The sequence below is a fragment of the Dromaius novaehollandiae genome, chromosome 1 (assembly GCF_036370855.1).
Source record: "Dromaius novaehollandiae isolate bDroNov1 chromosome 1, bDroNov1.hap1, whole genome shotgun sequence".
In the NCBI taxonomy this organism is placed as follows: Eukaryota; Metazoa; Chordata; class Aves; order Casuariiformes; family Dromaiidae; genus Dromaius; species Dromaius novaehollandiae.
Window position 1 is genome coordinate 13,103,217 of NC_088098.1, and position 15,276 is coordinate 13,118,492.

Consider the following 15,276-nt stretch of genomic DNA (forward strand, 5'->3'; position numbering starts at 1 on the left):
AAGGCCAAGGCCAAACCTGGAGACAGCAGCTTAACAGCAGTAGTGCCCAGAGGAGCCTGCCACAGAAACAACTTCTGCTGTTGTCCTGCTGGTACTGAGTGGATCCCCTTGCCTTGTCCCAACAAAGAGTTTTCTCCTGGATATAACTATGTGGAGCAAGTTGTTGCCCCTTTAGGTGGCATAACAGTAAGATGTGCAGATGAATTAATTTGCAGTTGTTCAGTATCGATCCTACTGTCCTTTTAAGGTTGTATTTTCACAGCATCCCTTACTGAGAGCCTTGGCTTGTGGTAAATTTTTAGAATGTTCTGTATGTGCCATGAGTAGATGTATTAATCTTTAGAGGAATTGTTCCTAAAGTAATTTCTTTTCACCTTTTTTTCTCCTTAGCTTTACAATGAAGAAATTCTTGATCTGTTTGATACCACACGTGATATTGATGCAAAGAATAAAAAATCAAATATCAAAATACATGAAGATTCAGCTGGAGGAATTTATACAGTGGGTGTTACAACCCGAACTGTGAATGGAGAATCAGAGGTGATCATAAAGAATAAATTACTCTATAGCATACTGAGTGCCATTTAAAAAAATGGGTTGTCTGTATGCTTTGATAGAAGTCAGTAAAACTTTCATATTTTTATCATTCTTGTTTGTTTAGGGGATAGGAGTGATTTTAAGTTTTCAAACCTTAATTTCACAGAAGAATTTAGCAAAGAAGCAAATATCCACACTTTTTATTCTGTTTAACATAAGCAGTTAAAAGTAGACGTTATCCTTTTTGCTGCATCAGAACTTTCTGCATCGCATACAATTTGTGTAAACTGTAGCTGAAATTTTTTTTTTTTTTTAGTTCTTGTAGAGTTAAATCTCATCTTTGAGATTAAGTGCATTCCATTTAATGCTAGAAACAGCCTTATGCTAGCAGTGTAGTTCCACTTGAAGTCAATATTTTGGCATATATATAAAGCTACCCTCTCAAATCTCATATATTTTATTTTTACTATGGCAGAAAAGCTTTCCAAGATGACTGATGTCAGATAAACTGCTGTTCATAAGTGTTAGTGCATTGCAAATCTGAATGCAAATGTCAGTGATTGTATTGCGTTACATTTTTGCCACAGGTGAATGAAAGAAAGTTTCATGTTACTACCAGGGAACAGTAGAAAGAGGGATACAAAACCCAAAGATTTAAATGATTTATTTGAAGAGCCACAAAAAACTGCGTATTTATGAATCTTTGTGCTTTTCATGTACAGGAGTTGAAACAATAGCAAAGAAAAACTAGCTTATTTATATCCAAAACAACCTAATAAGTTATTGGAACACTTATTACATTCAGTGCCTTTTATTTATTTAAATGGCAAACGATGAAATGTACTACTTCTCTTCTTTCTAGATGATGCAATGCTTGAAGCTGGGAGCTTTATCTCGAACCACTGCCAGTACTCAGATGAATGTTCAGAGCTCACGGTCACATGCTATCTTTACTATACACTTATGTCAAACCAGAGTTTGCCCTGCGTTTAGCACTGTACGTATCTTGGCTGTTACTAGTATCCATTTTTCAAATGGATCCATTTTTACTTTAGTATCCATTTTTCAAAATGTGAATATTGGTTTTTCAGCCACTGCTATTTGAATTGCATTTAGTAAAGATGCTACAGTAGTCATCATGCTCAATGAATTTGCTAAGCATTATGATAATTTGATTTAATCTCTGCATATGTAACCAGCTTCTAGCCAGAGGCAACCATAAAATCCAGACTTCTTACATGAACCTGCCCATTTTTTTCAGTATCTTATTGCAACATACACAAGAAAGTTAAAATATAATTTGTCTTTAATTGGGAAAGCATTTTTAAGTGTGTTAGTAGTTAGTGGGCTTAAATTTGCAGTCAACTAACTGGAAGTGCTGAATGTTCCTGATATCCAACAAGGAGGAAGTAGAAACTTGAGAAAGCATAGGATTCTGAAGCTTAGTGTATTTATTAAAATATATATATATGTATGTATGTATTTGGAGTTCAGATATGTTGTAAGTCTACGCGCTTAAGCAGAAATTTAGACTCTGAACATATACAGAGTTATCTTGAAGATCATCCTCACGTGAATTTTCAGTTAATAATTTATGTTGGTGTATCTTTTACAGAGAAGAGCTCTGAATAAATTCATGCTTGTAGAAGCTATGAATACCTTCACAGGGTTTTAATACAGTGTTCTAACGTTATCATTTTTAAAGGCTTACTTCAGTGAACTTTAAGCACGTGGAACAATGAATCTACATGTAAGGTACCCAAGTACTTGAAAGATCTGTATTGGATTCTTTTTTCTTTTTTTACACTACAAATAACCATTTGCAGACAGAATGGGGGTCCATCCCTGGTCCTCTGTGGTATGTTGATCTGCTTTATGCATCTGTTAGAAAGCAGGACAAAGTGTGTTTTTACTTGAGAACTGTTGAACAGAAAACATAGGCAGCTGGCCTGTCAGTCCCTCTCTGACCGAGGAGACATGACACTGAGAGTCTAGAAAAGGTCCCTTGGCTACTGCTTGGTGACCCTGTTGGCGTGGAAGTTTTGTTGAAGTCTGTCGGTGTAACTCCCTCCGCGGTTTCTCCATCCTGCGGCTCGTGCCGGCGGTCAGCCCATCCATCTGCCTGCCGCTGATGTGGCTCCGGCTCTGATTCAGCTCGGTGCTTGGCAAACAAGCACCAGATGACTCCTACCTGCCAATGCCTGGTTTTTAACGGGGGTTGTGTTAGAAGGAGGAATGGTTGGCCACTTTCTGCCTTGTGTCAAACTGTGTTTTGCTTCCCTGTTTTGGGGGAATTTGAGCAAGATAATCAGATTATCTGGAATACAACATTGCTGGATGCTGAATCCCAGCTGTTAAGATGGCAGCCTGTTCCACCCCTGCAGTGCTTACAGAGTGGAGGCTACACCTGACTTGGGCTTCTGAAGACTCCTAGAATAAAAATGAATCCTAATCTTTTAATTGGCAGCCAGGGGAGATGCAGCTCAAGTTTGTCGTTGCTGCCTTCTGTAGACCACAGTTTGAGGAGACCTTTGTTAGTAGGGCAGCTCGGTTTCTCCTCGGGTGATGGCTGCTGTGTGCTGTCTGCTCGTCTCCTCACTGTATGCCAGAAGGGCTTGGCAGCCTGTGCTCGGGGTGGGCAGGCAGCCGGGGCTGTGGCTGGTGGAAAAGCTTCTCCTCTCACTGCGTCCATGCCGTCAGCATCCTGAGAAGTTTCTGGGCGTCCATGTGATTTACTGAATTAGCCAGAATGAAAGGATGTGTTCATCAATGACTCTGAGGGCAGGGAAGGAGGGAGGGCGATCCAGTAGCAGCGTAACTGTCAGATTATCAGCAAGTGATAGGCCAGCTGTCGTAAAAATGGAGTGTGAATTCACGCTCCCTTCTGAAGCAGCTACAGAAGGAAATCACTTAAACGAAGTGTTCAACTACTGTGAGAATGCCTGGGTCTGTAATCACCCACATTACTCTTGCAATTGCAAAGGGAGCTGTTAGCTATTTGTTCAGGAGCATGTAAAGATCATTGCCATTGAACACCTGAGGGTTTTTTTTTTTCTTTTTTAAGTAAAAAACACATGCTGATTGTGATACAAATTTATTCACACAACCCATTCTATAAGCTTTATTAGGAATTTCTAAGTCCAGTGTTCACTGGATATGTGCATGTTACGTGCTGTCATGGAAGATAGGGAGAAATTGCCCTCTGAGTTGAGCAGGAAGGCCAAGAAGCGGGTCATTTAAAGATGTTTCTCTTCTCATTCAGTGCTGCTTTCATGACGACAGATCTAAGGACATTTGGAGTGAAATAAAGCTACACAATATATGGTGCGGTTACACTAATAGACAAAGTTTGGGATTATCTGATGGAAGAGGCTATTTTTAGCTCTGTGCTTTGGGATGTGAAATGGAAGGAGACCGACTAGCTGCTACTGGCCTGCGGGGCAGTGAGCTCCTTGGCAGGCCCTCTGCACTGCCTGAGGGAACAGGCATGAATGAAGAGCCAGTAATTGCAACTTGGAAAGAAAAGAACGGGACCTCTTCCTTCTCCCTTGTTCCTTCCCCTGCCCTTAGTTCCTGGCCGAGTCAGAAGTGCTGGCAGAACACTTGGTTGCTGAGAAGGCTTTTTAAGAAAATAAATTTAAAAAGCAGACTGGCACAGGGAAAATTATGATGGGCATTAGAGTTTAGTTAGTTGTTTGGCAGCTTTATGGACTAAGTGGTTTTGGTAAATCTTTTGGGTAATATCCCCCCTCTTTTTTCTTTATCTTTTTATCTTTTTTTTTTTATTGAAGACTTTGTCCTCTGACAATTGATTTAAGATTTATTTCAGGAGAGATACAAATATTATTGTCCTCCTTGATGACCTTTTTTGTATTTCTTAATATATGTATTTTTTCCCCTATCAAGAAACATTGTACCCTATACTTAGAAGTAATTGGTATACATATAGAGCTGGGTCTTCAAGAATGATGTTTACGTCTAAAATGGAGACAGTACTTAGGAAATGCTATTAAATAAAACTAGTAAATAAGGGAGGAGACAGACGTGAAGAATAGGTATTGTAAAATAACTGCGGATTGAACTTTGCAGTGAGCTATGTTAATGTGAACGATCTTGCTGATATTTATGGATTCTTTCTTTATTTCAGGATAATGCCACAGATAACAGGATAATATCTGAATCCTCTCAGATGAATGAGTTTGAAACTCTTACTGCCAAGTTCCATTTTGTTGATCTAGCAGGATCTGAAAGGTTAAAGCGAACAGGAGCTACAGGAGAAAGGGCAAAGGAAGGCATTTCCATCAACTGTGGATTAGTAAGATTAAATAACTTGTTTCCATATGCTGTTGGTACCATCTTCCTTCCTTTTTGAATCACTTGTTTTTAGTAATCCCTGAAGTAGAAATACATGATGTGCATGGCATGAGCTGTAAGAATTTGTATTGATTCTTACCAGAATCTGTTGTACTAACATTTTCTGGGTTACGCTAAATTCCAGCTGGTAGCTTATAACTGTGGTAAAATACAGTTAGTTACTCTGACTTTTAAAAGATATCATAGAGTTCCTTTCATCTCTTGTTGTATGAAAAACCCAAACAATTAGAGACAATTACAAGCAGTTTACAAGGGGTACAGGCACGTAAACTGTGGACAGTGAACAAGCTGAAGTGATCAAGGAATAGTGCTTCTCTGTTATAATTACTAAACATGACATAAAACAACCCTAGGCAAAACATTTGTAAGTGGAAAGATAATTTTTAAGTTGATAGCATCAATTTATATTTTTTGTCTAGGTGCATTGTGCTCTTTATGTATTTTTTTAATTAACTGTATTAAATGTTTTATTTAATTATAACTACACTGAAAAATTGAGTTGGTGATTATCAGTCAAGATAGTGGTTTTGGCCCTTTGTTTTGAACTGCTTGGCTCTCTGGAGGCTCTGTGCAGTTCTCTATTAAAGACTGGGTAACACAAGTTCATTTTACATGTGAAAACATGTCTTTAAATAGCCGGGGTTTTTTTTTTTTTTCTTTCTTTCTTCTCCCCTAGTTTCTAGTACCAGAGAGGTATTCTGTATCTGGAACATTGTTCCAGTTCTCCTACCATTGCAACACAGGCTATATTCTATAGCCAATGGAAGAGAACTTAGTTCAATTTCATCATTGGTATAAGCCAAAGCCAACAGAAGTTTGGGTTTTTAAATGAAGTAACTGTGTCTTAAAAAAAGTGATGTGGAATGCACAAAGGTGAAAATCAGTGTGATAAAAGTAGTGTTTTATATGATCATGAAACTTTCATTTACAGTGAATTCAAACCCTCTTAACTTTGTTGGAAAACATAGATTGGAAGAGATTTAAGCACTTCAAAGCATTTGGGGAATGTAGTGTATACACAGTTCTACAACTGCTGCATGCAGTAAGACCATTTTTTAGACTATACTAAGAATTGGCTGTCTAGTGTGCCATCTAGAGGAATGTTCTTCAGTTTGGCGTACGAATTGGTCATTGAAGCACATGAAGTTGCACACTAAAAATTTTACAGAAGCCAAATATTAGGCTGTTTAAAAACGTTAATTAGATCCAATTTAGCAACAGAATAAGGTTGTCCTGAACTACATAGTTTCAAGCCTTAAATATTTAAATTTTCTTCAGACATATCTTATTTTGTATCTGTAGAGGCAGTAAATTTTGTTTTTTCATATTAGCATCACATATATTATTCTAACTTTACATAAAGCAAATTTGATAAAATTAATATAAAAATATAGCTACTGTTAGAAATAAATGCCAACTTTAATCATCATCAAAAGTAACTGTTTGTGACTGACACATTGGATCAGTAAACAGTGTACATAAATTGTGTTAATCTCTCTATTCTTGAAGATATCAGATTGTAAGAATCATTTGATTCATGTTGACAGTATGGAAATGTGAAAATTTAGATTTTTTAAATTATGTTAGCTTTTATGGGCTTTTATCATTTTTTCTGTTTATAGCTGATATTTTAAAATAAAGTACTAAGAACTGATTCTAATTTGTGTGTTACATGATTTGGTATTTTATAGCTGGCACTTGGCAATGTAATAAGTGCACTGGGAGATAAAAGTAAGAAGGCAACTCATGTACCATATAGAGATTCAAAACTTACAAGGCTTCTTCAAGACTCTCTTGGGGGAAACAGGTATGAAAACTGGAACATTTTAAATACGTCATTGTGAATGAGTGTGGATGAATACATGGTCTTGAAAAAGCAGGATGCAGCTTAAACAATGGTAAAAATAGTCACCCTGTTCTTTGTTGGGAGAGAAGGTTCCAAAAATAAATTAGTGTCCTGATAGAAAATTCTGGCAATGCAGGAAAGAGGTTTTGCATTGTCCTTTTCACTGCTATTGTAGGCTTACTAGACCAGAGGCTTCCAGTTATTTAGGAATTACCACTTCCAGTTAAAGGGCTAGTCCTTTCCATTAAGACATCTTTCGATTATAGGTAGTTTAAATGTTATATAACTTTATTGTGTCATAGCCTTATTAATTAGAGCATAGTTTAAAGCCATAATGACTTTTTGCTTCAAGCAGAGATTTTTTTGTTCCCTTTTTTTTTTTAATGGCGCTTATCTTAATAATTAAGCAATGGTTAGCATTTGATGTATTACTATATAGTAATGTGGAGGAGGTGAGTCTGTCCAGTTATAAAATACTGTAAAATGTCATGTAAAAACCCCTGGAAATATTTTATTGTAAACCTCCCTCAAGAATTTCATCTGACTATTGCCATTATAAATTCTCTTAGGCTGTAATTTTGTGTTAAGATATGTTCCCTTCTTGGATTTTTTTGTAACCACTTTCCCTTCCTTCTCCCTTCGTGTGCATTTTCCCTCCCTCTGAGGTAGCATTGCAAAGTGTTACCTGCATGGGGTAAGCCTGTGCATTTGCTTACAACTAGGTGGTATGGCAAAAATATCTCTTCTGTTATTAGTATTTTTTAGTGGTGTCAGTCATCACTGAAAAGGTTTTATGCCTGAACTTGTAAATACTCATGGGTCCTGTAACTGGCTGACAGTGGGGATTTGTTTGCCCTGTCCTCCCGTTACCATATGCCCTCACTTATTTCTCTAGCCAGGCCTTTACCATCTTTCAAACTAGTTACTGTGGAGATGACTCTGATGCAAACGAAGGATTAAGACTTGGGGAGTAATGATACTGCGCACTTATTTAAATAAATAAATGCATTTCATCTTTTAAAGTAATCATAGAGGTTGTCTATCTGATTTAAGCTGTGCCCTGTAAGAGCCAGATGAGGTCCTAAAAGAGAGCAGGTGTTTCTACATAGGCATTCATAATAGTTTAGATGTCAGGCTTACCTTACAGGAAAGCTGTACTGTTGACTAATGCCTCTCCTTGGGTTTTTGTTGGTGTGCATCAGTGTATCTTGCCATCTGCTAGCCTGGGTGCACAAACCAGATTTGCAAATTAGATTGGCTTGCTGAGACCGCTCTCTCTCTGGGCACTGGCTTGCCTTCGCAGTCTGCTCACATCAACATGCGTAGGAGTCTCGTGTGAACAATGTCAGATTTTCTGTGCATGAAATACCCCTTTTCATTAAACAAGTAGACTTACCACATGTGCTAACCGTCTTTTTTTTAAAGTTTATGTATCTTAGGTTATATTATGTATATGTCTGTTTATCTGATGCTGAATTAGACCCTCATAAAAACAACCTTACTGAATCACCAGAATTGTCTGTCTACCGAACCTGCTCTGTACATATGTTGCGCAAAAACATAAAACAGAGGCTTCAACTCTGGAAACTTCGTCTAAGCAAACCTGTAGCATTAACATGTAGAAATGCAAAAGGGAGCCGAGCATGTTTTAGCAAGGTAGTACTTTTATTTAATCTGGAATGACTGACTGCTGTCTTTAGGAGGGCAGGATGTATTCTGAGCATTTCACAGAAGAATAGGCAGAAGTGGAAGAGAATTCTTAAATCATTGCTTTGTTCTGCAGCTACAGTACAGATATTTCAGTAATATCTTGCAGCATTGCAATCGGAGAAAATCAAAGAGCCAGATAAAGCAGGTGGAGTAAGGGCTAGAATTTTCAAAAGAATTTAAGGGAGGAAGACATCCAATAATATGAAAAAATCAACAGAAATCAAGACCATAACTATTCTAAGCTCTCTCTGATGTTAGCCAGTTATGAATAGAATTGTCAGCTAAATTTTATATAAAATACACTGGCTAATGAGCATTTTTAAAACCAGTTATAAAATTACACTTCTACTGAAATACTGTTTTAATTTGACTCTGAAATATTTTCCTATCATACAGTTCAGCTGCTCCCCCTCCTGTCCTTCAGGGAGAAATCACATAGCTCAGTGTACACTGTGCAGATTGTAAATGCTGTTTCAGAGCATTTACAAGAAGATAAAATTAAGATATATTATTTTTGTCTGTTTCTGACTGATGTTAAATTTGTATGTGTGTGGGGGAAATCCAACCTATTTTTATGTATAAAATATAAAATTTAAGGCAGGTCAAATGAACAGTTTGCTTTTAAGAAAGGGGTATCCATTGTAACACTATTTAAATAATTTCTTACCATGCTTTAGCTACCAAAAAGTGTGGGAAGGCTAAATTTTAATAAATGTGCATTTTTTTTCTCTGGGAAATCAGATTAATAGATTTCTATTAGCCTGTTCCAAAGCCTTCCAAATGTCACCCTAGGCATTACAGTCCATGTTATCCTTTGTCTTTGCAAATACTTAAAAAGATTTACTAGTAGTGATAGCAGTCATCATGGATTCACCAAGGGGAAGTCATGCTTAACAAACCTGATAGCCTTCTACACTGGGATGACTGGCTGGGTAGATGAGGGGAGAGCAGTGGATGTTGTGTACCTTGACTTCAGGAAGCCTTTTGACACTGTCTCCCATAACATCCTCATAGACAAGCTCATGAAATGCAGAACAGATGAGTGGACAGTGAGGTGGATTGAAAACTGGCTGAAAGGCAGAGCTCAGAGGGTTGTGCTCGGTGGTGCAAAGTCTAGTTGGAGGCCTGTAGCCGGCGGTGTCCCCCAGGGGTCAGTACTGGGTCTAGTCTTGTTCAACCTCTTCATCAATGAGCTGGATGAAGGACAGAGTGCCCCCTCAGCAAGTTTGCTGATGATACAAAACTGGCAGGAGTGGCTGATACACCACAGGGCTGTGCCACCATTCAGAGGGGCCTCAACAGGCTGGAGAGATGGGTGGAGAGGAACCTCATGGAGTTCAGTGAAGGCGAGTGCAGGGTCCTGCACCTGGGAAGGAATAACCCCATGCACCAGTACAGGTTGGGGGCTGACTGGCTGGAAAGCAGCTCTGTGGAGAAAGACATAGGGGTCCTGGTGGACAAGAAGTTGACCAGCAATGTGCCCTTGTGGCCAAGAAGGCCAATGGTATCCTGGACTGCATTAGGAAGAGCGTTGCCAGCAGGTCAAGGGAGGTGATCCTCACCCTCTGCTCAGCCCTGGTGAGGCCACACCTGGCGTACTGTGTCCAGTGCTGGGCTCCCTAATAGAAGAGAAACATGGAGTTACTGGAGTGAGTCCAGCAAAGGGCTACAAAGATGATTAAGGGACTGGAGCATCTCTCCTATGAGGAAGGGCTGGGAGAGCTGGGCCAATTTAGCCTGGAGAAGAGAAGACTGAGAGGAGATCTTTTCAACACGTATAAATATCTGAAGGGAGGGTGTCAAGAAGATGGGGCCAGACTCTGCTTAGTGGTGCCCGGTGACAGGACGAAAGGGCAACAGGCACAAACTGAAACACAGGAAGTTCCGTCTGAACATGAGGAAAAACTTCTTTAGTGTGAGGGTGACTGAGCACTGGAACAGGTTGCCCAGAGAGGTTGTGGAGGCTCCTTCCCTGGAGATACTCAAAAGCCATCTGGATAAGGTCCTGTGCAGTGTGCTTTAGGTGCCCCTGCTTGAGCAGGGGAGTTGGACTAGGTGATCTGCAGAGGTCCCTTCCAACTTCAACCATTCTGTGATTCTGTGATTCATGTTAGCTTGTAGTGAATCTGGTAGCTAATCCATGTTAGCTTGTAGTGAATGACAAAACCGTTGTATACTACTCTCATCATAATCCTGATCTAGACATAATGCTATAACAGTTCTGAAGCAGCACATAAATATTAGTGTTTTTGAAAGCATATTCATGTAAAAATATGGAGTGCTGATTTTTTTTTGAAAGGATCTTATAACGTATCATAAGAAAAATGAAAGTTTTAATAACTTTGTTAGGTTTGGGGGTATTTTTGCATTTAAGCAAATGGTAAAAGAACGGAGTAGACTTGGCGGCATCCAGAAAAATAATCCACTATAAAATTCCCATTGCAAAGCGGAGTTCAGGTTATTCGATGTTCAAGACAGCTAACAGAATCAGTAGTCTGAATGTAAAGCACAAGTAGTTCTGATGCTGGAATTTAAAATTTATTCTTGATTTGACATATTCTTATCTCTGGAACTGAACTTCAGCAGCTTGGTGAATTGACACAAAGGTACACAGGAGGGCTGAGGAAGAACTGCTGAATTCTAGCCCTGATACACTGAATCGTTCTTATATCCTCAGGCTAGTTTCCAGTTTAGTTTCCCAGTGTATACGGTGAAGACAACTGTCGGCCTCACAAAGGGTTGCAGTAATTAGTTTAAGTCTGAAATTACAAAAGAGGAAGATCAGGATTCAGTCTGCCTAATGCAGCTATTGCTCCATTGCTTTGGAGACTGTGTGCTCCTCTGAGCACAGCCACCTGGGGCTGCACAGACAGCAAGGAGAAGCAGATGCCTCCAAAGCCTGAGAGGGAGTGGGGGAGGATCCAGTCCCTCAAATGTAGGTGTTTTCCTCTATCTATTGAGAATTTAGGGCACGTAGGCACCTTCAGCATGTGATTCATAGCTAGAACAAAGGTTCTGATTGCAGCCCCTCAGGGCTGTTCTCTTCTGCTGTTCCAGGGAGCTGGGGGCGGGGTGGGGGGGGAACCCCAGTTCGGCCCCCTCCCAGCAGAGTGTTTAAAACACTAGGTTGGAATGAACAGGGAGTATGCGCTCACCCTGCATTTCCCACGACTGGGTGGCTGGAGGGTGTGACAGGAACGTGGAGGATGTTGTTCGTGCCTCTCTCAGGCCTAGAGCTGTGGTCCTGCTGCTGTTTGGGGAAGTGGTGCTTTTTTAAGCAGTGGTGCTTAAAAAACAAACAAACAAAAAACCCTACCATGGAATAAATGCAGTTATGGACAGATGTACTAAGGAGATATGTACTAGCTTTGGGGCTTCTGTTGGAGATTTGGAGATAATTTGGAGCTGAAGATTTCAGGCAGTTCAGATCTCAGTAGAACCCTAGATGGGTTGTAGGTACCTTAGGTGTTTCTGAGCACACATGGGCAACTGAAGATAAGCGTTCAGGCAACTTTCAGAAAAAGGCATCTCATGAATTAATGAGAATAGGCAGTCCTTGAAAACTAGATGATCCAAATCACTATTTGTGACTTTAGGGTGGTTTTAAGTGCTTAAATACCAGTTTAGGTGTGATCAGGCAAAGTAAATTCTCCTTGAAAAGCTTTTTTAGGAGAACCAGTTAGTTGCTTTTATAATTTTACATATTTTTACCCAGTTAATCATCTGGCATCTACTGTGTTATATTAGGATGATACAAGACATAACAGAGCTGGAACTTTGTAGTTGACACCCTTTGCTAGTGAGTTGGAGCGTGAAAATTCTCACAAATCTTTTGAAGTCACTACTCCTGTTTCACCTTCTACCTGAAGATCTGTTAGTCTGTCTCTACTTTTTTTTGTGCTTGATTTGTAAAGCTGACCTATATTTGTAACTTGCAGTCAAACCCTTATGATAGCATGTGTGAGCCCTTCGGATCGAGACTTCATGGAAACCTTGAACACGTTAAAGTATGCCAATCGGGCACGAAACATCAAAAACAAGGTGATGGTTAATCAGGATAGAGCTAGTCAGCAAATAAATGCTTTGCGCAGTGAGATTACACGGCTGCAGATGGAACTCATGGAATACAAAACAGTAAGTGCATCTTTCTAGTATTTCTTCTGCTTTCAAATGATTGTAGTTTTATAGCTTCTTTTTCTTTTGACAGCGTCCGCTTCTTGTACTAAAAAATGGAACAACAACTTTAACTTATAGAATACTTATAACTCCAGTGATTACTAGATATTTTTAAGTCTTAGGTTATATTTTTGGGGATGCGTCGGTGAATGCCATTGACATCAACATATGGTGTATGCTGTTTGCCTTTTGAAAAGCAAGGATTCACCTTGTCATGCTCATCAAAGGGAAATAGTCACTTCTGAAATGAAAATCATCACAATTAGGTTGCCACATATGCAGATATAAGAACAATTGTTATATGTTGCTTTTAAATCTTACCAGAGAGCTAAAACAATTTGTGTTTTAAAAATTCATCTTAAGTTATACAAACGGAATGCTTCTACTATACTCTGCCCGTTTCTTCCTGGATTTTTAAATGAGAGAGAAATGTTTTTAGCAATAAATGTGCTTACCAAACAGTGTCTTCTTCCTTTGTTATGCTTGAAAGAGTGTCCTGATTTATTAAAGAATCATCTTCTCATTTCTTAACCTCTTCAAGAACATCTTCTTCAAGCTAAGATGGAATTATGCAGGACCCATCTTACACTAAGATGCTGGCCAGACAATAATGTTTTGAAAACTTTCCATACTGTAGTAAACTTTTTGGAAGATCGTTATCTTTTGCTATGAGTATTTTTTTGGAATGTTAAGAAATCTGTGGATTGCCTTTGCTAAGTTAAAAAGTTGTCCTACGTAAGTCAGCCTTTACAAATAACAAAATATATTTACTTTCTAAAGGGTAAAAGGATTATAGATGAAGAAGGTGTTGAAAGCATTAATGACATGTTTCATGAAAATGCGATGCTGCAAACAGAAAACAACAATCTGCGTGTGAGAATTAAAGCAATGCAAGAGACTATTGATGCGCTGAGAGCCAGAATAACACAACTTATGAGCGATCAGGCCAACCAAGTGCTAGCCCGAGCAGGTATGCTGTGTGCCTGTGTCCTCTGTGGGTGAACTGCCTAATAAATTTATGAACATAAATTGTTTATGTGTTCTTGCTTCATGGTCCCTTGGAACAAAGCGAAGCCTTTGTAAAAGGTAATGTAGGACCTGCTTTGGGCAGGGAAAGGAGCCCATCAATGCTTTCCTCTGTATTTCTGGAAACTTCTACTAAGAGAAATAGTTTGGGGCCCTGATATGGCCATTCATTGAGGACTATGAGCAACATGAAATGTGAAATAATCTTCTTGGATAGGAATTGTGTGCTTTGTTATACATAGACTTAACTATTTTGCTTTGGTTCAGGACCCATTCACTTCATAAAGTAATCAACTGGTTGAAATGCCATGAATGCATTGTTTTTTTTGTGTGATTTGTCAGGTTCCTCTGATTTATGGCACATACGTTATTAAAAGGTGTTAATGTGGAAAGCAAATGAAATAGAAAAAGTTATTTTTTAATAATGCTGATCACAGAACACAAAAAGAAGAAAAATGAAGAAATTAATATTTTAGACTTTCTGCAAGTGAAACTTGCATGCTAAATTTTGCTCTCTACACTGAGCTAATCAGAGCAGGGGTGCAGGAAAGGAATTCAAACCAAAATTCTCCTACCCACCAAATGGGTTGATGAAAAGCTCAGTATAGGCGAAACTCCTGTTTTTACGATTCTGCTAATAAAACTTGTTTTTCAGTGAACCCAAAACCTTCCCAACTCAGGAGGAAATATTTCACAAATCGGATAAGATCTAAGCAGGTAGCCCAGATAGCCATCTCTCTTTGCTGGTACCCTCTGCCCAGTAGCTGTAATCAAATATTTAAACTGTTATCATCATCTTCTTTCTCTCTCCCCCTCCCTTTCTCTCTCTCTCCCCCCCCCCCCCCCAAAGGAGAAGGGAATGAAGAAATTAGCAACATGATTCATAATTATATCAAGGAAATTGAAGATCTCAGGTATTTGCGTAATATATATTTGAATTATTTTTATTAAAAACAAACACTAGTAGTTTCAGCAAGTTAATACTTCTGTAGTTGGCTGATTATTTTGTTACTATTTGGGCATTAGTTTGGGACAGTGGTCCCTCAGCTTCTAAGACCCTCTAGTGCTGCTTGTGGCAATAGAAAATTAAAATATTAAAGATGAAGCTGACAATACAACATGAAAATAGGTTATTCCCTAAATAATGGTGATAACGTATTGTAGCGCAAGGGGCAGCAAAGTTTGGAACCATTGTCTTATGATAACTTCATAACCTGGTGTAAATGATGTTTCTAAGAAACTGCTTGTTGCAAATTTAGTAAAAAAAAAAAAAAGTATATCTGCTGTCCTTTTAAATTAAAAAAAATTAGATATTTTTCTTTCTCTATTTCTTGGAGCTCTATCATGCAGAAAAGTTAATTGGCATATTCCCACTTAGTCTTGCATAATACTGTAGCCTTTGCAAAATGTATGTTTATATCTGTATATGCTCTGTGTATTTGTGTGTATATTTATGTGTATGTGTATAAAATGTGTATATACATATGTGTACCCTAAATAGTATATAATGTATATACACATACCCTAAACCATACATACATACACATATATGCTATGTATATAATATACATAGACATTGTATAAAATGGTCTGATCAGGGGATTTCA

The 15,276-nt window shown here is 38.6% G+C and overlaps 1 protein-coding gene across 8 annotated transcripts in view; it reads left to right on the forward strand.

Moving 5' to 3' along the window:
* The window catches only part of KIF21A (kinesin family member 21A), a 241,115-nt gene that overhangs the window by 181,679 nt on the left and 44,160 nt on the right, over positions 1–15,276 (forward strand). For all 8 annotated transcript variants that reach the window (XM_064505918.1, XM_064505941.1, XM_064505948.1 and 5 more), the window contains exons 5-11: positions 391–540; positions 1,400–1,534; positions 4,685–4,852; positions 6,603–6,718; positions 12,406–12,601; positions 13,424–13,613; positions 14,520–14,583. In XM_064505918.1, coding sequence (XP_064361988.1) covers positions 391–540; positions 1,400–1,534; positions 4,685–4,852; positions 6,603–6,718; positions 12,406–12,601; positions 13,424–13,613; positions 14,520–14,583 — 1,019 coding nt within the window. The remainder of the gene's footprint in view (positions 1–390; positions 541–1,399; positions 1,535–4,684; positions 4,853–6,602; positions 6,719–12,405; positions 12,602–13,423; positions 13,614–14,519; positions 14,584–15,276) is intronic.